This window comes from Mesoplodon bidens (assembly GCF_964165515.1).
Source record: "Mesoplodon bidens genome assembly, chromosome: 1".
NCBI classification, from domain to species: domain Eukaryota; kingdom Metazoa; phylum Chordata; class Mammalia; order Artiodactyla; family Ziphiidae; genus Mesoplodon; species Mesoplodon bidens.
The window spans coordinates 20,443,717-20,467,882 of NC_138176.1; the positions used below are offsets into that span (position 1 = coordinate 20,443,717).

The 24,166-nt window shown below is 48.0% G+C and overlaps 1 protein-coding gene across 1 annotated transcript; it reads right to left on the reverse strand.

The window, feature by feature from the left end:
* Positions 1-9,648: 9,648 nt before the first annotated feature.
* DUSP5 (dual specificity phosphatase 5) lies at positions 9,649-22,890 on the reverse strand. The gene is made up of 4 exons (XM_081252877.1): positions 22,336-22,890; positions 17,179-17,327; positions 13,929-14,148; positions 9,649-11,154 (listed from the first exon to the last, which is right to left on the reverse strand). Exons 1-4 carry the CDS (start codon positions 22,712-22,714, stop codon positions 10,748-10,750), a joined length of 1,155 nt encoding a protein of 384 aa, XP_081109003.1. The 5' UTR covers positions 22,715-22,890; the 3' UTR covers positions 9,649-10,747.
* Between the last annotated feature and the right edge of the window lie 1,276 nt (positions 22,891-24,166).

A 24,166-nucleotide genomic window follows, 5' to 3' on the forward strand; every position in this document is an offset into this window, starting at 1 on the left:
TAAAGGTTTATTTTAGAAAAAGAAGAAAGTATAAAACCAGTGATCCATCTTCACCTTAAGAAACTAGAAAAAGTAGAGTAAATTGAACACAAAGTAGAGTGGAAATCAATGAAGTGGAAAATGGACAAATAGTACAGAAAAATCAATGAAACTGAAAACCTAGTTGTTTGAAAATCTAAATAAAATTGTTAAATTTCTAACGAGGCTGATCAGGAAAAAAGCAAGAAAAGGCAAAAGCTACTAAAATCAGGAATGAGAGAAGGAACACTATTATAGAACCTAAAAATCTTAAAATGATAATAAGGAAATAGTATTAACAACTTTGTGCAATGCAATTCAGCAGCTTTGATGAAATAAACAAATTATTTGAAAGACATAAACCACCAAAGTTCACTCAAGAAGAAATAAGTGGAATAGCTCTGTATCTACTAAAGAAATGGAATTTATAGCTAAAAAGCTTCACAGAAAGAAAACGTCAGGCCCCAGTGACTTCACTGGTAAGTTCTACCAAATATTTAAGAAAGAAATAATACCAATTCTGTACAATCTCTTGCAGAAATTGAAAGAGGAAGAAACTCTTCCCCAATCTTTTATATGTGGGCAGAATTTTCATTATATCAAAACCAGACAAATACATAACAAGAAAAGACTAGAGATCATATCTCCCATAAAGATACAAAAAATTTTAACTAAATACTAGGAAATCAAACCCAGCAATATATAAGAAAGATAATACATCATGGTAAAGTGGGGTTTATCCCAGGAATGCAAGGTTTGATTAACACTCAAAAATTAATCCAGGGCTTCCCTGGTGGCGCAGTGGTTGAGAGTCCGCCTGCCGATGCAGGGGACACGGGTTCGTGCCCCGGTCCGGGAGGATCCCACGTGCCGCGGAGCGGCTGGGCCCGTGAGCCATGGCCGCTGAGCCTGTGCGTCCGGAGCCTGTGCTCCGCAACGGGAGAGGCCACAACAGTGAGAGGCCCGCGTAACGCAAAAAAAAAAAAAAAAAAAAAAAAAAAAAAAAAAAAAATTAATCCATGTAATGAAATTTAAAAAAAACTCGATTTGCAATGGTTTAAAAAATTACTTAGGAATACATTTAACAACAGGAGTGCAAGACTTGTACCCTTAAAACTACAAAACATTACTGAAATAAATTAAATAAAACCTAAATAAAATGGAAAGACATCCATGTTCATGGATCAAAAGACTTAACATTGTTAAGACTCTTGACAAATAAATCTACGGATTCAACACAAGCCCTACCAAAATCCCAGCTGACTTTTTGGCAGAAATTGACAAGCCAATACTAAAATTCATGTGAAAATTCAAGGAACCCAGAACAGCCAAAACAATACTGAAAAAGAAGAATAAAGAGTTGAAGGACTCACACTTCCTGATTTTAAAACTTACGACAAAGCTACCATAATCAAGATAGTGTGTTACTGGTATAAGGATAGATATATAGATCAGTGGAATATTAAAAAAAAAAACTCTTAAAACTCAGTAATAAAACAAATAGCTTATTTGAAGAAAATTTTCAAAAGATACATTATCAAAGAAGATATATGAATGGACAATAAGCACATGAAATAATTCTCAACGTCATTAGTAATTACAAAAATACAAATTTAAAAAATTCAGTGAGGTACCACTACATGCTACTAGAATGGCTAAACAAAACTGACAATACCAATATGAGCTAGGATATAGAGCAACTGGAACTCTCATTTATTAGTGGTCAGAATGCAAAATGGTATAACCAATTTGAAAAATAGTTGGCAGTTTCTTATAAAATTAGAAATATACTTAACATTTGACAATAAAGATGTCCGTGAATGTTTATAGCAGCTTTATCCATAATAGCCAAAAGCTGGAAGCAACCCAAATGTCCATCAATGGGTGAATTGGTAAACGAACATTGGCATATCCATGCCATGCAGTACTATTACAGCAATAAAAAGGAATTATTAGTACTCATGGGGACTTCTCTGGCAGTCCAGTGGTTAAGACTCCGTGCTTCCAGTGCAGGGGGCACAGGTTCGATCCCTGGTCAGGGAACTAAAATCCCACATGCCGTGCAGCACGGCCAAAAAAAAAAAAAAAAAAAGAAAAAATTAGTACTCATGAACACATGGATGAATCTCAAATGCATTATGCTTAGTAAAATAAGCTAGATTCAAAAACCTACATACTCTATGATCCCATTTACATGAAATTCTAGAAAAGGCATGATTATAATGAAGGAAAACAGACAAGTGATTGTCAAAGTCTGGGGTGGGGAAAGAGGAGTAAATGCAAAGGAACACAAGGAAATTTAGGGGGTGAATAAAATAGTCCATATCTTGATTGTGGAAGTGTTACATGACTGTATATATACATATGTCAAAACTAATTTAACTTAAAATGGGTGAATTTTGTGCTGTGTAAATTATACCTCTATAAAGTTGATTTTTTTTCAACATCTTTATTGGAGTATAATTGCTCTACAATTGTGCGTTACCTTCTGCTGTATGACAAAGTGAATCAGCCATACGTATACACATATCCCCATATCCCCTCCCTCCTGCGCCTCCCTCCCACCCTCTCTATCCCACCCCTCTAGGTGGTCACAAAGCACCGAGCTGATCTCCCTGTGCTATGCAGCTGCTTCCCACTAGCTATCTATTTTACATTTGGTAGTGTATATATGTCCATGCCACTCTCTCACCTCGTCCCAGCCCACGCCTCCCCCTCCCTGTGTCCTCAAGTCCACTCTCCATGTCTGCGTCTTTATTCCTGTCCTGCCCTTAGGTTCTTCAGAACTGTTTTTTTTATAAAGTTGATTTTTGAAAATTATGAGCATCATTATTTAATTCCCATGTGATAGTGCTCTGAAGGGAAGGTACAGGTACCAAGAGAGCATTTAATATGGAATCCTGAAATCTGAGAAGGCTTCCCTGAGGAAGTGAAGTCACGAATGAGGTATAAGGAGGCCCATAAATGACCAGGTGAGGAAGGGAAGGGATGAGGCTGAGGGAAGCATGTGTGCAAAGGCCCTGAGGCGTGAATCCTTCCCACAGCAGACTTTCCAATAGAAATTCCACCTCTGCTTGCCCAACCCTCACACCAGTGGGTAGTTCACTGTTGTAATTATTGTAATTAATAATCATAACCACTATTCATTGAGGACTTACTATGTCTTTGACCTCATACAAGGCAATTATTCCTCATCAGATTTACTCTTCAAAATTGTACCCACAAGGTAGATTCAATTAGTATACTCTTTTTATGGATAAGAACTTTGAGGCTTAGAGAGAAGAAGTAATTTGTCCATGTCCACACAGCTAGCAAGTGGCAGAGCCAGAATTCAAACTCAGGTTTTTGAAACTCCAGCCCTTGAGTTCCTAGAAACTGCTTTACACAACTTCAGTCAGACAATTCATTGGCTCCCCTCTCCAGGCCAAACATCACTACCTTTCCAAACTCTTCTCATATAACATAGTCTCCAATCCCTTCATTGACCATTATCTGTAAACACTGTCCATGTCCCACTTGAAATTCAGCTCCCAAATCTAAACTCAATAATGTTGGAAGAAAAGGCTTTGTACAGTTAATGAACTATTACAATGAGATCACTTGAAACCCCGTTCCAAAGAACAAGTAGATTTCATAGCTTTATTTAAGGGATACAGACATGGAGACATAACTGAGAATCTTTTGAATTTCCTTTCTGGAAAACAGTGTTGTGTAGGGGAGAGAGTACAGCCTTGGGAGTCCAGTGCAAGTTGGGTATCCTGGCTTTGACATTCACAGGCTCTAAGTGTGTAACCTTGGGCTGGGTTTGTAACCTCTCAGTTTTCTCATCTGTAAAATAGGGCTAACAATATTATTCTTGCAGGGTTTTTGTGGATCTTAAATGAGAGAACATAATGGAAAACAGTTGGCATACAACCTGCCCATAGTAAGTGCTTTTTTAAAGGTCTTTTTAAAGGCCCTAAGCAGGCTTCCCTGGTGGTGCAATGGTTAAGAATCCCCCTGCCAATGCAGGGGAAAGGGGTTTGATCCCTGGTCCAGGAAGATCCCACATGCCGCAGAGCAACTAAGCCCGTGCGCCACAACTACTGAAGCCTGCGTGCCTAGAGCCCGTGCTCTGCAACAAGAGAAGCCACTGCAATGAGAAGCCCACGCACTGCAACGAGTGCAATGAGAACGACTCGCTGCAACTAGAGAAAGTCCACGCGCAGCAAGGAAGACCCAACGCAGCCAAAGATAAATAAATAAATAAATAAATCTATAAAAAAAAAAAAATAAAGGTCCTAAGCAGTTAGATTCCCAAGGGTCTGGCAGCTATGCTTCCTGATTCTAAGTCTACTATTCTTTTCCTCGTGGGCTGGAGAGAAACTGTTTTCGCCTTCCTACCTTAGAGATATATTTGAGGCTTCACTCTCTGGGAGGTTTATTCCTCTCAAGCAGCACATTTTCTCCTGGCTGCTGGAGAAGCCCAGGATAAAAAGCGTAGGGATGCTTCAAGGGTCTATTTTAAACTACCAGCTAGTGGCTTCTAGGTTTCTATAAACTTTATAAGTGAATGGGGGTGGATGTGTGTGGCAGGAAGGGATCTGACCTGCTACTATAAATAAATACTACCATGATTTTAAATTTAGGTACCCTAGTTGATAATATGACGGTGCTCACCGGAGGTGGGACAAGGAGGGTAGGGTTGAGCTTTTCTGTGCCCAGGCTATCTGGTCATCTCCAGGGCCTTCTTATTGAATACTCAGTCTTTGGGCATTAATTAAATTCTTTAGTGGCAAGTTAGTCCAGTGTGTGGCAGGATCTCCACCCCTTCTAGCTGAAACTGCTCCATCTACAGTCCTTGCTCAGGGATTCTGAGCTAGGCAGCTCTCTGAACTTAGAGGAAACCGATTGGTGCCAGGGTGGACACCTGACCCAAGGGTGTCCATAGGCTGACCAGTGACCAGTGAGGTGATGTGGTGACATGGACTCTGACCAATATGGTAGCAGTAATTAAATCTAGGAAACCTGTTTCCTTTAGGACTGGGGAGGGATTCAAAAGTGGGACCTGGGGTTAACAGGCTTATGAGCTTATGTGCAGAGGACAGCATGGACTTTGAGAGAGATGGAGAGAGCAGCTTCTGGTTCTGACGGCTTTTCATTCCTAACTTGTCATTCATTCACTCCTTCACTCAACCAATACTTATTGAACACCTACTATAAATCAGGCCCTGTGCTAGATCCCTCTTGAAATTCAATATAATCTTTGCTCTCCTGGTGCTTCTAGTCTGATGACAAACATTATTAAAATAATCACAGGTAAATGAATAATTCTTAAACTTTGGTGAAATATGAAGAAAAGATATAGATAGGGAGCTATGAGAGATTGAAAAGGGACGTCTGACCTAGTTTGGGAGCCTGAGAAGGCTTCCCCGGAGAGGTGAAGTTTGAGCTGAGAAGTGAAGGACAGATAGGAGTTATTTAGTTGAAGGGGGAATTTAGGGGAGAAATGTGTTCCAGGCAGAGGAGCCAGAATGTGCAAAGAGGCAGGAGGGAGCATGGCTTGTTGAAAGGAGCTTGTCATAAAATCACTGTGGCTGGAGTGGAGTGTAGCTGGGCATTAAATGCCATTCATGTCTATACACAAAAGGTTGTGGGTTTTTTTTGCGGTACGCGGGCCTCTCACTGTTGTGGCCTCTCCCGCTGTGGAGCACAGGCTCCGGACGCACAGGCTCAGTGGCCATGGCTCATGGGCCCAGCTGCTCTGCGGCATGTGGGATCTTCCCGGACCGGGGCACGAACCCGTGTCCCCTGCATCGTCAGGCGGACTCTCAGCCGCTGCGCCACCAGGGAAGCCCAAGGTTGTGTTTTTTTTAATGTGGCCTGAGGAGACTCTCTTCCTTGAAGACAAAAGCCCAATGGACAAAAGTACCTACTGTGTACGCCAGGTGCTCAGAGGGGTACAGCATCAATGAAATAGTTTCATCCCAGGCTCCACCATTTACTAGCTGTGTGACCTTGGGCAAGTTACCTAATATCTCTGAGGCTCAGTTTATGCATCTGGAAATGGAGACAATAAAATCATTTGTACTGAGTTGTGTTGAGGATTAAAGAGATGATGCCTGTGTGCATGCCTAGTTTGGCTTGTGGCACATAGTATGTGCTTAATGCACACTTTTGATATTAGCCAAATGACTGAGAAAGGACCATGGCTCAATAAGAACTCACTTCTTTTTGCACGCTTGTGGGGGGGGGTGGAGGTGGGGCAAGACTAATACAGTGTTCAAGACAAGGTAGTAAACAATGCAAGAGAACCTGAGGGATGAGCCAAGGCAGGGGTCAGATGGTTAGCACAGGGAAACACAGCCATGTCCACGGGCTGGCATATCTGGGAGCTTGGACATGAAGCATCCTGGGGCCAGAGGGGAGAGGATGGAGCTGGAGCCAAGAAGAGGGGAGCTGGGGAAGGGGATTGTGTGGGGCTGGGGACATGGGTCCACCTTGGGAGGCCAGCTCCACTCTGGGACAGAAAGTCCAGTGGACAGTCATCAGTACTTATGAAGCTCTCATTCCCCACTGAATCCCAGGTTCTAGCAGGTGCTCAGTGTTAAATGGATGGACGGATGATGGTTATCTAGGCATAGAGTCACATCCATCACATGCAGTGTGTGAGGGTTGGGAGCATCTGTGCTGTGGCTTTGAGCAATCTGTCCATCTGGTCCAGGGCTCCCCCCATAGAAAGTCACCAGCAGCAGAATATAGGGTCTCAGTGCCAGAGATTCTAAGACATGGAGCCAGGCCCTAGTCATGGGGTTTGGGTTCTGGACAGGGCTTATTCCAGAAAGAATACAAGACTTGGCAGATTTGCTGAGAAGGTGAAGATTTACACAGTCCCATGGATAAATCCTTCAGAGTGAGATGGAGAGTAGCAACACCGAGGATGTACTGGCTTCTCTCTACGTTCATATCACCTCATTCTATAAATGCACTGTGGTATGTTTAATATTTATTACCCAAGTGTTGTTCTTTTTTAAAAGTCACCGTGGAAATGGAAGTAAAGAAAAATAAAGTTGGGAAATTTTAATGGAAACCAGGTAGAGTTGATACCCAAAATATATGCCATAAGGTCCTATAAAATTGCCAGAGGTAGGCTAAAAATTTGGTTCTGAGTTGTCTCCTTGCCTGAGTAAAGAGGGAAACAGGGGTGGTTACCAACTTTATGGTGTTCAGAAGAGAAACCACCAGCAACTCAGTGAGATGCAGCCTTTCAGGGTATTGAGATCTGGGGTACTTTCTCCCTGGGTCCTCACACAAAGGAGAGCCATGGGTACACAGGGCTCCTGCGAGCACACTGGTGTGAGCTGCTTTTACATTTCCTGCCCCTAGGTCAGGCCTAGCTCAGGAGCTAGGGTAGATCTGAGGAGCTCACCCACAGACTCTGCTGGGGAACAGAATAGAGAATTAACATTTCTATTCTCCCAGACACTTCTCTGCCTGAAGCATTGCTGGAGACCAAGAGAGGTGTTCCTTCAAAACGTGGGGATGAAGGAACTGAATAACACCAGCTTTAATTCTCCACCTGGCACTGGAAGCCAATGTAAAGTTGGTCTTGGCAAAAATGGAGGTGTAATTAATAAGAAGACTATTAAGGGAGAGTTACAGAGCCATCCCCAGCTGTGGGGCTTCACTTGGCTTACCCTCCAGTGACTCACTGGCTTATGAGCAATCCTCCTATGCCTGATTTAGAGGACTTACTCACCCTTCAGAGAAAGACTTTAATGCAATAAAGCAAATGTCAGCAAGTGGGATGTGGCTTAGCACATCACCCCAGCCTGCATCCAGCTTCCCCCTCCCTGGCTCTCCCTGCTTACGGCCCCTCCAGGCACTCAGCACCTGGACAGGTCCACACAATGGGACACATTCCAAGGCAGAGCGGAGGCTCAGAGATATGAAACCAGGGAGGGACCTCAGGTAGACCAAGCCCTGAAGTTTGGTCCAGCAAGATTAGAGATTAGCTCTAAAGCACTAGAGTCAGGGGCAGGGTGAGGGCTAGAGCCCAGGATTTCTTCCTCCTATTACAGTGCCCTTCACTCCACTTTCTTCCCCTGGAAACCCTGCTTGGATTATGCAGATGAGGGGTGCAGGCTGATGGAAATGCAGCTTCCCCAGTCTGGGTGACATTCTTATGTGAGGACTCTTCAAGGAACCAGTGGGGAAGGACAGGTGTGTGGGGAGCAAAGTCTCAAGCAAAGTCTTTGAGGTGAGACGCTTATAAAGAGCTGGGTTAGGGCTTCCCTGGTGGCGCAGCGGTTGAGAGTCCGCCTGCCGATGCAGGGGACACGGGTTCGTGCCCCTATCCCGGAAGATCCCACATGCCGCGCAGCGGCTGGGCCCGCGAGCCATGGCCGCGGAGCCTGTGTGTCCGGAGCCTGTGCTCCGCAACGGGAGAGGCCACAGCAGTGAGAGGCCCGCGTACAGCCAAAAAAAAATAAATAAATAAATAAAGAGCTGGGTTAGGGCTTCCCTGGTGGCGCAGCGGTTGAGAGTCCGCCTGCCGATGCAGGGGACGCGGGTTCGTGTCCCGGTCCGGGAGGATCCCACGTGCCGCGGAGCGGCTGGGCCCGTGGGCCATGGCCGCTGGGCCTGTGCGTCCGGAGCCTGTGCTCCGCAACGGGAGAGGCCACAGCGGTGAGAGGCCCGCGTACCGCAAAAAAAAAAAAAAAAAAAAGAAAGATCTGGGTTACCCTGGGCTCCGCCGCCATCTTGCTATTTGTTGACATGATGCTTGCTGGGCGGGAGCTGGAGGCCTCTCTGGACCCCCCCCCACCCCATAATCAGGGGGTATGGATTGGAATCCCTGTGTCAGGCAAGTATGGTATCATTCCCAGCCAATTTCCCGTTCCCCTTGATTAGGAAACAGGCCCCGAGAGTTAGGCTGGAGCAGAGGTTTAAGCCATGGGAAGACGCAAATATCGCCCCTTCCTTCCTCCACCACAGAGGAAATTACTCAGAAGGCAAGTTGATTCAGCCTTGGATTTAAATCAGCTCATTGAGGGATTTACCTAGGATCTCCTGAGGGAATTATCTGGAAGAATTAATTCCAAGGGTAAAAGAGGGAGAACAGGCATTTAAGGTAAACCTTTACCTAGTTCACTTATCTGTCCCTTGGTCATTTTTCCAAACTTTTCGGAGAGTCTGCCACATGCCAGGCACTGGAGGGAGGGGGCTGACCACAGACTTGCCCCTCAGGTTTGCTGGAATCATGGGTCTTGAGCTCTAAGGGACTTTTGGGATCATCTAGCTTAGTTCACTCATTGCATGGACGAAGAAGTGGAGGTTCAAGTTGAACTCTGCCTGGGGCTCACAAAGAACCCAGGGTGGGTGGATGCTCTGACCACGTCTCCATGTGGCCTGAGCCTAAGGAGTTCTCTTGCAAGTGAGCCAAGGGAAGCCTCCCAACTGGAAAGCATTATTCTGTATTGTTATGATCACCAGCTCGTGAGCAGACGCACAGCCTCATGCCTCCAACTGCACACCCACCACCATCACCTTAGCGTTCATTCGGAAATAAAACCCAGTGAGGCAGGCTGGGCCCCGCCTCAGTGTATCCCTGCCTTACCCCAACTCACCAACATGAAGAAGCGTTTTTGTTCTTCTTACTATTTTTATTTTGCACTATAAAAAACAACAACATCAACAACCAGTAACATACTGCTTTTCTTCACATTCATATGGATTTTAGGAAATTATTGCCTTTTCCCCTGGAGGAATAACCTACAGACAAAAAAGAAGTAGTACCACATTGAGAAATCTGCAAATCCCAGAAGTCAACAGCTTGAAGACAACCCCGAGGGGCAGGGAAGAAAACAAGTGTCACCAGAGACGAGACAAGCACATATAAGGACAGCAAGCTGGGGTGACAACCGTTTCAATGCCACTGACTCAGACAGTGGGTACCCTTTCTATCCTGGCACCCAGTGCCACCACCTCAAAGGGGTGATTTTTGGTCTATGGTCTAAAGAACTCTTTTCAAATGACGCCAGAGTTGCTTTGAGGAGAGGTGCAACGAGAAAGGTTCAAGTATGAGTAAGAATCATGCCCAAGTCCAAAGTCAGGGTAAAACCCACAGTGAAGAGGAAACCAGAAGTGTTACTGTTTCACTACTTCACCCAAATGACTCCACCTGACCCAAGACAGAGTCTCAAAAACATCTGAGGGTTCAAATCAGCATATACATCATGTCCCTAAAACCCTGTAGGGTTACTTTCCTGACTAGGTGGTGATCAGCTTATGCCCTGAAGCAACAGAGACAGATACGGAGACTGCCAAAGTTAAAAAAATAAGGTGGAAATTGTGCTTCCTTCAAAATGAATCGGCTTCATTACTGCCTTTTCTCCTGGTCCAGCAACTGCTTTCTCTCACGTTGCTGCAGGTATTTATTGCCTTATGCTTGAAATGAAAAGGCAAACTTTGAGGTGCAAAGACGGGGCAGTCCTGAGGGCAGGGGGTCTGGAAATACAGTAGTCAGCACGTGCTGTGCTCTCATAATGGCTTGGCCTTCCTTCAGTCCCAAGAACCCATCCCCGAGGTCAGTCTGAAGCTTGTTTGCAAACCTGGTGACCCTTCACTGTCCCACCAGGACAGCGGGATAGAGTGAGGTCTTCAGTATTGCACAGGTATGAAATGTCCACGAGTTAAAATACAAAATCACAGCTGTTCTTGGAGCTGGGCTGGTTCTCCCACCCTGGTCTTAGCAGGATGTGGCTGTGGCCATGGGGCTCTGGCTGAGCTCTGAGACCGTTGAGTGGGTGGGCAGTGGTGCCAGCACCGAGGTAGGGAACGTGCAGTAGGAACCCTGCACATCAGGGCTCAGTGTCTGCAAATGGGCTATGAACGAAGGGCCGGCTGCCTCCCCTTGGGAGGAGGGAGCCTGGGGGCTAGGCGCGGAAGGCAGGATCTCGGACTCATACTGTAGGAGCTGGCCCATGAAGCTGAAGTTGGGCGAGACCACACTCCTCCTCTGCTTGATGTAATCAAAGGCGTCCTTTAGGTGGAACTGCTTGGTCTTCATGAGGTAAGCCATGCAGATGGTGGGCGAGCGGGAGATCCCAGCCTCACAGTGAACCAGGACCTTGCCTCCCTTTTCCCTGACACAGTCTGGAAGAAAGAAAAGACAGTGGAAATGAGTTGGGATTGGAACTCAAAGGCAACTGGATTTAATTAAAGAATTAAAAAAAAAAGTGACCTAGTTATCAAATCATCATCCCTGCTCAACGTCTGTGGTCCCACACCAGGCTTTTGCCAGTCTTTAACCTCCACTGCTGAGGACAGACTTTAGGGTCCCACCATGATGTCTATCTCTGCGTAGGACCTTCACAATCCTTAGTTCTCCAGGATACTTTCACAGGTTCTGCCACCGGAGGTGCTAGACCTGGAGTAACTCCTTCCTGGGGACGCCATCTTAACTCGGGTTCCATGGATGCATTTCAAGAAGACTTTGGGAAAATCTTTGAAGCTGCATGCAAGTTTTTATTGCACATTCACATTTCCCTGAGAGGGTCCCAGGCTCAAAGACTGACTTGGAGAAGCAATTCCTGCCTCTCGGGGTCTGATTCTAATGGTGATGACCTAGCCCTCATCCTGGTTGAGGCCTTCCATCCTCCCCAGGATCCCTGTTTGGCTGTGCCAGGGCGGGATGCTTGGCTCAGCACCGAGGGTTCCCAACCAACCAAACATACAATAAATAGTGCACAGCCACCAATTATAGCCTTGGCTAAGTAACGCTTACTAGACGGAGGATATAAATGGCTTTGGCAAACTCCATCTTGCACAACAATGGGAGTCACTGCTATAAAGCTACCACCTTCAGTTAGCATTTGTTAGCTCAATATGACAAAAGCGGGGTGCCCTCCTTTTCTGTTCTACTCCTCCCCCCAAAAGAGCTCCAACTGTTAAAAATGAGCAGGGGTAAAAGGTTAAACATATATACACATCAAATAAAAACCACAAAAAAGAGTCTTTCCAATTCCCTCTCTTGCTAGTGAGGAAACAATTACATCACAGGAAGTTAGATGTCCATGGCACTATGTAAGGCCACAGTATGCAAAAACATTTAAGATTTTGAAGGGCAAATAAAAAGTCAGCCCCCTTACCCACCTCCCTCCTCAAGTTCAAGAAATTTGCAAATGCATCTCTAAGATCTGAAAGATCCAGCTTCTGAGGAGTCAGGGAGGAACCTGGAGTTTCCCCAACAGAATGAAAATCCTAAAGGACACCCCAGGGTTCCTCATTAGAAGTGCCCCAGTCTCTGATTAAAAAGAAAAAAAAAAAAAGTTCCTGTAAATTAGTTCAAAAGGGACTCCAAGTTCCTAGGATTATAGGGTCGTGACTCCAACCTTCTTTTGCTCCTCCACCAGCAAAAAGCTGGTAGTCTAGCTTTTAATTGGCCCAGAGCCAAATCCCAGAAAGCAAAGGGCCTACAGTGTGTTGCTTCTGGATCCCACTTCACCCCTGGGGGCTTGCCTTCTATGTGGCCCTCGGAAGGGGTCAATGCATGGTTCGGCCTCAGTCCCTCCTTCCTTCAGGAGGGCAAGGAGTCTGGGGAAAAGCATCTCGTGTGCCTTCAGAATGCTGTCGGTTTGTGCGGTTGTGTACACAGACACAGTGCACACACAGGATGGGGAGGGAGGCTTCTGAGAAGTGATGGGGGCGGGTTTCATGACCTCACTGAGAAGCTATCTAGATAATTAAATAACAGGCTGACAAGGGCAAGGCATTCCCAGGGACAGGGAGAACAAGTCAAGGGTTTCCCACCCTGACCCCATCATCTTGACTGTCTCTCAGAGACTCCAAAGGAACCATCGCAGCCCAGAGGCTCAGGGAACAGGGAGGGAGGCTCGGCCTTTTGCCTCTGGTGAGTTTCTCTGCAGGCTTCTGTGGAGTAGAGATTGTGTGTGCTGAGCAGAGGGCCCACCACGTGGTGGAAGGGGGGCCTTTAACGGCTCCCTGCACTAAGTAATCATTGCTGCACCCAGCACCAGCCTTTCTCCCTCCAATATCCCTCAGAGCACTGAGGCAGGAAGATCGCTGCTCAGCTTCAACAGCTATGCATGATAAAGGGAAAGAAGGACTCTGGAAAGGGAGGCAAGCCCACAGGGATGGGGAGTGGTGGGTGCTTGCAAATCTGAGACACAAAAAAGTCAGTCCAGCCCCCAGGGGAGATGGTTGAGGGAAACAGAGATGTCAAATGAAAGAACAATCCAGCCTGCTCGAGGAGTTGGAATCCCAAGGCCCAAAGCCCTTTCTAGGCAGAGGGACCAGAGGTTTCCAGGCCTACACAATGGAGTAAATGATAACTGCCTCACGGAACGTACAAAGGATGCAAAAAGATGCCAACTTCTCTGTGCATAAAGCACAGAGCTTGAGACGAGCGCTATCTTAGTCCAAAATCAGCTGAAAATGCAAAACAATTGCCCCCAAAGCAGTCTGCCAAAAACCGTGGAAAGCTGCCGGGGCCCTGGGGGCTCAGTGCGTAAGGAGTGCTCTCTCAGTCCTTCTGTTTGCTTTTAAAAATATCCCAACCTACGTAGAAGCACAGTTTGGGTGGTTCTTTCCCTCCCCTGCTTCCCTGGCATGGAGCATCACACACGGATGCACCCTGCTTCCCGCCCAGCCAGAAACACTAACAAGAGCAACAGAGTATTGCTATAAAATTGTAGTAATTCATTTATCTTGCAAATTAAAGCTCCTATTAATAGCAACTCAAATCCTCTCCTCTGTCATTTTGGTCGGTGCATCCAACCAGCCAAGTTGGCTCTACAACAAGATGCTTTTCTTCTCAGTGAAGGGAACCCCCATCAATACATCAAAATCCAAGAACACGCTCCCCTAAGGGGCCCCCAAAACAACTGAGGGGGAATGGCTGCACCTACCAATGAAATCTATTGCTTCTTGAAAGTGGGAGCTGATGTTAGCCGCATGGCTGTCTTCCACGGGGATCCATTTGTAGTGTAGGTGGGTCGTGCAGGCCTCAGAGGTCCGTCGTGAGACATTCAGCAGAGCCGTGATGTGCAGGTTGGCGAGGAACTCGCACTTGGATGCATGGTAGGCACTTCCAAGGTAGAGGAACGGAAGGATTTCGACTGGGCCGCCCTGGAAGGAGGGGCAAAGGAGGACAACCAGGAAATGTTGGATTAGCTTGCTCTCTGGGGAGAAGAAACAAAACAACCCTGACCTATTTGTTTTCAGGTGGGAGGTTCCCTTTCTGGTTTCCAGGTAAGGTTCAGAGTCAGCGCAGTTCACCCAAGAGTGTGTGGGTGGAGCCTCCGTCCTGGTAAACTCTCTACCCTACATTACTGCCTTGTGACTCAGTGACAGCAAATCCCACACGGCTATGATTTTCATTTTCTTATATATATTGAGGTGGTAGGACATGCCGACAGCCTTCCTATGCGACAAGGATGAGAAGAGGGTGGTGTGATGGAAGACTTGAGAGGCCCGTGCTGTAGTCCTAGCTGCCCTGAGAGTGCCAGAGTGAGCCCTTCAACCTTGGGGCAGCCTCGGTTTCCTTCTAGATAAAATGGAAAACGGTCCAACAAGGTAAGCCCCCTCCTTTACAATCCTGGCGTTGTATATGTGTTTCATCAAACCTAGGACACTGTTGATCCTAAGATGCATTTGGAGCTCAGAGATGCTAAAATATGCTTCCCCCCGCTCCCCAAAAAAGTATACTTCTCAGAAGTGAAAATGACCACTATCTATCCAAAGTTCTCAGATAATGAAAAGCTATTAGGCCATGAGCAGGGCCTGATCTTTTTTTTTTTTTTTTTTTTGGCTGTGCTGCGCTGCGTGGCATGAAGGCTGCAGGATCTTAGTTCCCCAACTAGGGATCAAACCCATGCCCCCTGCAATGGAAGTGTGGAGTCTTAACCACTGGACTGCCAGGGAAGTCCCAGGCCTGATCTTCTTCTTGTGGGGCTGAGTTTTGGTGAGAGACGTGTACATCTTCACCCTTTTGGGAGACCACCTATACCTGAGGTTTCTAGTTAAGAAGGATCCCCAAAGAACCAGAGACCATCTACCCTGAGGCAAAGCTAAAAAGAACAGCTAGCTAGTCAGACTCTGGCAGTCTCAGCATTTCCAGGGTGGCAAGAAAAGCCATTGTTCCATACTTGGAACAATGGGAGCCCCTGGAGATTTAGAGGGAAAACACTGAGCTGGGGTGACAGTGGCTGTGTCTTTGGCAGCCTTTTCCATATCATCCATCCGCTTCCTGTGTTTCCATTTCCTGTCCTGGAATAAGAGTAGAATGGAAACTCTCTGCCAGACCCACAACAGGGAAAGGGGCATGGGACAAGGGCCAAGAGAAGGCAATTCTCAAATTACCCCGCATGGATGTTTGCTTTTTCTTTCCTGAGAAGTCAGGTGTTTAAGGCAAAGGCCAGTTTGGCCACTTGAAAGAAAGTTCTAGAGATTTTACAAAAGGTAGTAATGGTAACCAGTACTTTTATTAGCTGGCCCCTGAGCTTAACACTTTAGGTATACCTACATAGATCTCTCCCTCTCTTTAGAGCCTGGAAAATGCTGACACACCAGGCCTAGGATCCTACTCAATTTCTCCTGGAGCTTAGCCCAACACCCCAGAAACCATGCTTCTTTCCTTTTTTAAATCTTCTTTTTGGACTCAAGAGGAAGAAACCAAAGGCCTTCAGAAACCCCAACGGTTAACACGACCTCACCCGGCTTCTCTCAAGCAGAAGTGCTACTAAGAGTAGCACTAGGGGGTTCCCCAGATGAACCGTGGAAACACACCAGGGCCTCCCTGGTCCTTGCTTGGCCAGAGGTCTGCTGTGCTTTCACGACATCCTGCAAATTCTCGTTTCTCTTTCACTTTCTGAGAAAGGAGGGGGACAACACCACCCAAACAAACAAACAAAAATAGAAATTCAGCTAAGCCGGATGCCCATGGCTTGAAAGCCCAGGGCTCATCATACACTGTAATTGTAATAAAAGGAAACAAACAAAATAATAACCCTGGCACCTCGCCAAGCTAATAGGTGTCCATTCAAGGAAAAGCCACCTGGCTGTATTTGGAAGTTTATCCCCCGGGCCAGAGCTCTGCTCTTGGCAGGCAGCTGGCATCTTAGGCAGTATCTAGAAATCTTCCTTCTTATGATTTGGGTATGTTCTTATTTGGTACAAAGAGCTTTTTGTGCAAAAAGCTCCTCCTACCAAGTCAGATGCCTAGAATGGCCCTCTTCCAAAAGAAGGCATGTGGAAAACAGAACAGGGTCCTGAAAAGAGCCAGAACAAGGAGTTAAGAGAAGGGAGTTCTGGGCCTAGTGCGGCCATGAACCCAGCTGCAGGATTCTTGGCAAAATCAATCATCCCACCAGCTGTGACAGTTTTTCCCTCTGTAAAATGGGAAGATAGGTTTTGATCTCTGTTTTCTGCAGATTTGGGTCCTTGCTGGCTTTTTCCACATCCTCCTGCATTGTATAGGTAACCCCTGCCTGAGCCGTCCACTTTTTCTTCCTTTAATGAGTTGCCAGAAAGTACAGTTCTTTGAAGGGAAAAAACCCACATGTTTGTAGACACCTGAAATCCTCTAGTGTGTCTTGATCTCTGGTTTCAGAATTTATGGAATTATAAGCATCAGAAACCCCTAGGGGAGGCTGCTTAGCCATCCAAATAGTAATTTCTCTACAACCCTCCCCCAGTCTTCCTCCTTCAGTTAAAAATACCAAGACACGCCTTTACAGGTACTGGGTTGGTTTGCAGAAACTGCAGAGCATGAACAGTTACGAAGAAGATCAACACAGGAAGCCTGAAAGTCAGCTCTGAAACGTCTTCAGCGAAACCTAAACCGGTATTTCAAAGCTTCTCTGCACCTCCCAGGCCAGCTAATAATAATATATCTTTCGCTTCCACTTTTTGCCAGAAGCCACCAAGCATCCTGAAGCGCATTTGCTCCTGTCAGCTTATTTGCTGGAAGGAAGCCCATTTACTCTTAGATGGAAACTCAAGTTGGCAAGCAACAGAGGCTCTCTAAAGCTAGAGGCCTCTGCCAACTCCCTGATCCGCAAACAAACCAACCAAGGTTGCTGAGCAGGGAGTGGAAGAGCCAGGGTGCTGTGCAAGGAACAGAGCCAGGAGCCGGGATGGTACTTCCACAGCGTGTACCTGGTCGTAAGCCGGCCTGTAGCTGATGTTGAGCACTGACTTCCCACACTGACTGATGAGGGCTGTCTCGGTTTCAACCTTCTCTGGTGAAATGGGTTTTACGTCCACGCAACACTCAGGATATTCCGAGTGGAAAGTCTCATATCCCCCTAAAAGACAAAAAAAAAAAAAGCAAGAAAGATATAAGCATCGATTTTTCTCAGGCCGTCAGAAAATGCCCAGAATTGATCAATACCCTGAGTGTGGAATAGTAAAAAAATATTCAGCTACTATACATTTTGGTCATATTAAAAAATTGAGCCAAAACAAGTAATAGTTTTAAAATAGAAACGGGCTCCACAGACACACACACACATACACACACACTTTCTCTCTCTCTCTCTTAAAAAGCTATAATTCAGAGAGGCAATGATTAACTTTCTATGCCTATCAGAAGAAGCTTAAACTGTGAAAGGAAATATATCTGACATCTGGCAAATATTAACCAAATCCCTCCAGAAAACAAAAGCTATTTTCTCTCATTTATCTAAACTGCAGGTGTGATTATGCAGAATTTCATTAATTTGTGAATGAGACTCCTAAACTGGTCTGTTTCATCCCTAGTCCCTTAGCTCTAAACTGGATTATACACGAAACCCCCTCTATTCATAAGGAAATGGGGGCTAACACGAGGTTTAAACTCAGGGCAATAAAACAGCCCTGCCCTTTCTCTTTGCCAAGGTGCTAAGAACACTGCTGACAATCCTCTCCATAGGTCCAATGTAATCAATCTCGTTAATTACCTTTCAAACCAGAGCAATGAGGCCTTCTGAACTTAATTCTTACCTCCTTAAGTAAAAACTCTTTCTTCCTCCTTGATGGCCACCTACTCTCCCTTTATCTCCTTATTACCCTCCCCTCCTGAACTTTCTCCCCAGCTACACACACACACACCCTCATGCCTGGCAGGTATGATTCTATAAAAATCCTAACTATATTTAAACTTCTCCAAATGGATCAGATCACTTAAGGTAAAAACTACTCTCTGACCAAGTCATAGACACTTGAGTAGGTAAGTTCTCAGGCCCATACATGAGGTAGGGAAGAACCAAACGAAACACTGGCCACGAAGCCTCAGAATGCCAATTGCTGCTGGGTGCACAGGCCAGACTTGTGTGGGGAAACACTTTGCTTCCAATCCAAAGGGACCTAAGACACTTCCAAGAGCCTCCAGAAAACCTGCTTCTTTTTCTGGCCCAGAGAATTCACTTGGGGTCAAATCATCATTTTTTTTTTTTTTTTTTTTTTTTTGGCCATGCTGCGCAGCTTGTGAGATCCTAGTTCTCAGCTTATGGGATCTTAGTTCCCTGACCAGGGATTGAACCCGGGCCCTGGCAGTGAAAGTGCTGCCAGGAATTAGGAATTCTCTAAATCATCAATTAAATAAGCATTCTGAGACCATGTATTTTTCCAAAAAGGCCCCCTTTTTTTCTTCTGTCTTTTGGTGTTGTAATAGCCCCATAGTGGAGCACATGGTGGTTTTTTAAACCCCTGCAGTAGGCAAATGGTTAATGGATTACACGGCAGTCTCCAGCTCTCTCCCAGAAGCTGCAGCCAATTCCTAGAATGAGTCATCTAGCCATTACTGCTTCCTCTCAGCTTGCTGGAACTGCCCCCAACCCCATTTAGCACACCCAAATCTCCCCTGTGGTCACTTCAACAAATAGCCAATTGGGCCTTCCCAAATGAGCTTCTGGACCTCCACAATGACCACGTTCCCGGTCATGATGACAGGCCATGCCGGAGGGAGGCGGAGGTGGAAAGTTTGAAGGTGTCTGTGGCTTAGTTTTCCCTCCCTCCCCACCATTGCCCCCACCCCCTTCCCTCCCAGAAGGCAGAAAGAAACCACACTTACACTGACCCTCAGCTTCCTCCGAAGAGGTGTCCCTAGTTAGCAAATCACTTCCTGTGCCTGGGCCTCAACATTTTGGGTCCTAGGAGACAAACTGAGTGATAGGGGATGGGAATCTGAAGTAAGCGTGGCCCAGGCCCTCTCAAACTTCAGAATGAAGCTTGGGAAAGAGAAGCCTTCAGGCCACCCCATCTCTTGGCTTTAAACAGAGCACTTAAGAGTTGGCTGTTGGGCTTCCCTGGTGGCACAGTGGTTAAGAATCCGCCTGCCAATGCAGGGGACATGGGCTCGAGCCCTGGTCTGGGAAGATCCCACATGCCCTGGAGCAACTAAGCCCGTGTGCCACAACTACTGAGCCTGCCCTCTACAGTCATCGAGCCACAACTACTGAGCCTGCGTGCCACAACTACTGAAGCCCGTGCGCCTGCCTAGAGCCCATGCTCTGCAACAAGAGAAGTCACCACGAGAAGCCCGTGCACTGCAACGAAGAGTAGCCCTCGCTCGCTGCAACTAGAAAGCCCGCGGGCAGCCATGAAGACCCAACGCAGCCAAAAATAAAATAAATTAAAATAATAATAATAATAAAAAGAGTTGGCTGTTAGGAGGACAGACAGGAGGTGCGGGTGTGGGCTGGGTCCTGCCTGCCTGTTGACAAAATAATAAGGCAGGCAGACAAAGTCTCAGCATAGTTGAGGGACAGATAAACAGGGTCCTGCCTCTTCCAGCTGGGGTCAGGAGTCCTATAGATTAAATGGTCTGTCTTTCACCCACTCCCATCAGAGGCGTGGAGAGACAGAACATTCCTCTCTGGTGCCTCACTTGAGCTCCAAGAGCCGTGGCAATTCTTTTGGCAGCTTCAATCCTCTTCAGAGTGATTCTGTTTTTGATCACCACCGCATTACCAGGGGAGCTGAGCGGAGGAGAAAGCACACGGACGCTATATATAAATCCGCACTGACAATGCCGTTCGGTCATCTCATTTTAGTGGGTTTTTTCGGGAGGGGTGGGCATTGAGGGAAGTGTAAAAGGCATTGCAGGACTTCCCTGGCAGTCCTGTGGTTAAGACTCCGTGCTTCCAATGCAGGGGGCGTGGGTTCGATCCCTGGTTGGGGAACTTAGATTCCACATGCTGCGTGGCCAAAAAAAAAAAAAAGGTTTGCCCCACGATCTGAGATGCCACTAGATTAAAAACCTGAACTTTTATCTGGACATGAGTTAGGTAAAGAAATAATTTTCTTTGGCAACAACTTAAAGTTTAGCACTGTTATAAGGGTAAGTATTAAGCGATTTCTACTGAAATTTAAAACGGACATAACTTTCGACCTGGCAATTCTCATAATTTTACTGGAAGTGCACATGCAAAAGCATTTGGACAAAGGTATACTCTCCCACACTGCTTCAAATACTAAGGCTGGAAGCAACCTACTTACTGGCTATCACCAGGGGATGGGTTTAAAAAGTGAATAGGACATGTATGCTCTGGTATGGACAAATCTCTCAAGATCTAGTTAGATGAAAGAGGCAGGAACAGGAAATATACAAAATCATTCTATTTTTACTCATGGAAAATTAATTCATCTAAAGATGAACAAGAAATAGTTGACTGTTGTCTCTGGGGAGTAGAACTGAGTTCTAGCGTGTGCAGAAGATCCACTTTTCATTGTACAGCCTTTGTGCTGTATGTTACTTACATTAAAAAAATTTTTTTTAAGCATTAATTTTCCTGAGATGTGAGTCTACAGAGCTGCCTACTTCCTGTGGCAATAACTTCCAAACTGCTAGCATGGCCCCCTGGAGAGGGGTGGGGAGCAGAGGTAGGACCCGGAAGGGTTTCCTGGAATGTATCTTTCATGCTACTGGAGAGGCAGAAGCTTTTTCTGTACTCACTGCTAAGAAGAGGAGACAAAAAGCATATCAAAAAGAAATCAGGGACTATGTGTGAAAAACCTCTGCAGAGCTTGGAGGGCACTCTCCATCTCCTGGGGGCTGAGGCTGGGTAAAGGAGGAAGATCATCATCTTCTGCCTCTGTTGTTTCCCTAACAGGAATCAACAGGGGACCGTCTGCAAGAGGTGCTAATAGAGGTGGGAGCTGCCCGTGTGCCTGTGGAATCTCCTGGCCTGGAACGTGTAAAACTCCACAAGTTGCACGGTTTTAAAACAGCGCCCTTACTCTCTCAGCTCACTGCACCTGAGCTCTGAACCACATCAGTGTTACATCTCACCGTGTCCCCGTCAGAGTCGGCTGGCGCAGCCTAGTCTGAGTCCTCATGTCTGCCCTACAGGCTACGCCTTCAATACATTTGAGGTTACAAAGGACTCAAATACAAGGCGGCGGCAGTCGTAGGAAGTGACACAGAAATCAATATTCTGGAGCCTGAAAGTAAGTCACCCACCCACCACCAACGTCATCTCCCCCAGCAGGTGGAACGGGCAGACTGGTGAAGCAGCTTCTGGTGATCTCAAACGAAATGAGACGCAATCCCCTTCACAGCCACCCTGTGGCACCTCTCATGTGTCCTGGCTCGCTGGCCAGCCTGCCTCCCACCCCTGGCAGACAGCGTTAGGCCCGCCGGGTTTGGCCCACGACCAGTACAGATGATCCCGGGGTGAGGGAGAGGAGGTGAAAAGGGTGTCAGCTCCAAACGGAGCTAGAGAAAGGCCTGGGAGGGGAGAAGGGGAAGCCAAGGAACAATAAAAAGCAATAAAATGAAATGGAAAGGAAGGGGAGGGGAGGAGAGGGACTCGCCAGGGTCAGAAAGGCAAGAGGGTCGAAGAAGACACAGCCTAACATACGTTAATCGTGCAGGAGGGAGGAAAGGGGACACCGCGGCGCCACACTTCGGGGGTGAGGGTGTTGCGACCTGCTGATCACTCCAGATCTGTCCATCAGGACGGCTCCAGAGCGCAGGCCCCAGCGAGAGCGGTGAAGCCGGCGCCAAGAAAGCCGGCCCGCGCCCAGCACTAGGCGACCGACCCCCAGCTGAGAAGCAGGGCCCCGGCTGCGTAAGCAACCTCACCCCACCCACCGGGGCCGAAAGGCCGATCGTCAAGCGCTTTCGAGGAACGCGAGTGGGGAAGCTGTGAGCGCTGACACTGGCAGTGCCCTCCCTAGCGCACGTCAAGCCCCAAGGTGCAGACTCCCGCCAGCGGAGAACTGCTCGGGTACTAGCGTCGAGGAAGGCGCCCGGCGCCAGCAGGGGACCCCAGAGCCCGGGCCGTCCCGGCGCGAACGGTGACAGGGGACCGGCGTCCCCGACGCGCTCACCTTTGAGGAAGTAGACCCGCGGGCCGGCGGGCAGGCAGGCGAGCAGCGAGGTGAGCACAACGCGCGCGGCGCTCTCCTCGCGCAGCTTCTGCCAGTGGCGGCTGCCCTGGTCCAGCACGACCACGGCCGCCACGCCGCCGCCGCCCTCCTGCAGCAGCCGCGCGCGCGCCGCCTCGTCCGGCAGCACGTAGCGCGCCGACACCGCGCCTCCGCGGGCCCGCCGCAACACCACCGAGTTGAGGTTGACGTTGAGCGAGCCGCGCACGCTCGAGGCGGCGAAGGCCAGGTAGGGCCGGCAGTCGAGCACCACACAGCGCGCCGCAGCCTCCTTGCGGAGCATCTTGCGCAGCTGGCGCCCGTCGAGCGACGTGACCTTCATGCCGCCGCCGCCCAGCGGCCACGCGCCGTGCGCCCCGCAGGTGCCCACAGCCAGGGTGACCGCCGGCGAGGCCCGGGAGGGCGACCCGCAGGGCTGCGGCCGGCCGACCGAGCCCGGCGCCGGAGCGACCGCTCAACTCTTCTTTCCCGCCCTGCACGCTCGGCAGCCGGCCCGGCCACTCGCCGCCCCAGAAGCCGGGGATTCCGCCGGCAGCTCAGCGTTTTATGTGAATGGGTGTACAGCCTGTGACGTGGCTGCCCATATAAGGCCGAATAAGGGTATTTCCCCGCCCCTTCGGGCTGTGGCCACGCCCCCCGGGAGCCGGACGCGCTGGGCGGGCGCCGAGCGTTAGTCAGCCTGAGAAAGAGGAAGTGGAAGGCAGCTCGCTGTGCTCTCTGTGGCGCTGCGCGGAGACACTCACTCGCGCATCACCGGGGACTGCCGGTGGGGTGTCAGGAACGCCACGAGGCCGAGGTGACCCACGCTGTGCGGGAAGAGGAGGAAGCGGGGGAGGCGGAGCTGGCGTCGCGCCGTGGGTTTAGAGTTTCATAGACGTAGGTTCAGAACCCGCTAGGGGCCGGGCCAGGCACCGCGGTAGGCAGAGCTAGGGGCGCCCTCGGCCAGTGCCCCCAGATGGATCTGACGTAGATTTTGATCCTTAACCGTCTTTACGCGGGAAATGACATGATAGCTGGAATTTGCTTCGAAGGCTGGGCTATCGACTCAAGATTGGGCTTGTGTTGTTATGGTTGAAGCTTGGTGATGGGTACCTGGAAGTTCATTATACTGTTTTCTCTACTTTTCTTTATATTTTGAAATTTTCCATAATAAAAGTACCTCAAAGTAAAAGTGGAGAGAGAAGAGCCAGCAACTAATCTCCCCAAATGGGTTCTGCCCTCAAAGGATTGATGGTCCTTTTCTTTGTCACACTCCCAGTAAAAATTAGAATAATTCTTTTTTGAGGAACCGTTTTCTGGGTCCCAGAAAAATCTGTCCTGAAATCAGCTGCAGCATCAACATGCACCGTTGATGGAGCTCAGCCCAGCCAACTGTACAGGTGGCTTCTGGATTTGGGGGATTATCTGTGGCTCAAGTATAATCCCAGGCTGTCTGCCCCGGCCAGTCCCCAGCAGCTTCAGGCTTCCCATCCCCGATCTTGGGGAACTGGACACGATTCACCCATTCAGCAAGTATTTACTGAGGGTCAGCTTTGTGCCCTGGTAGCTGCAGGGACATGCTTGAGGGAAGCATGCTTCTACCCCCAAACTCAGGACTAACCATTTTATTGTGAGCCTGAGGCAGGAGGGGACTGCCTGATGGAAAGCAGCCTGCCTCCACTAGGGAGGGGCTTGTTTACTACCGACAGAGGGGAGTGAGGTTTTTAGAAGGAAGCAGAAGTCCAATTCTGAAATCAAATGCAGTCAAACCAGACAACAGCTAGCTGACCATTGC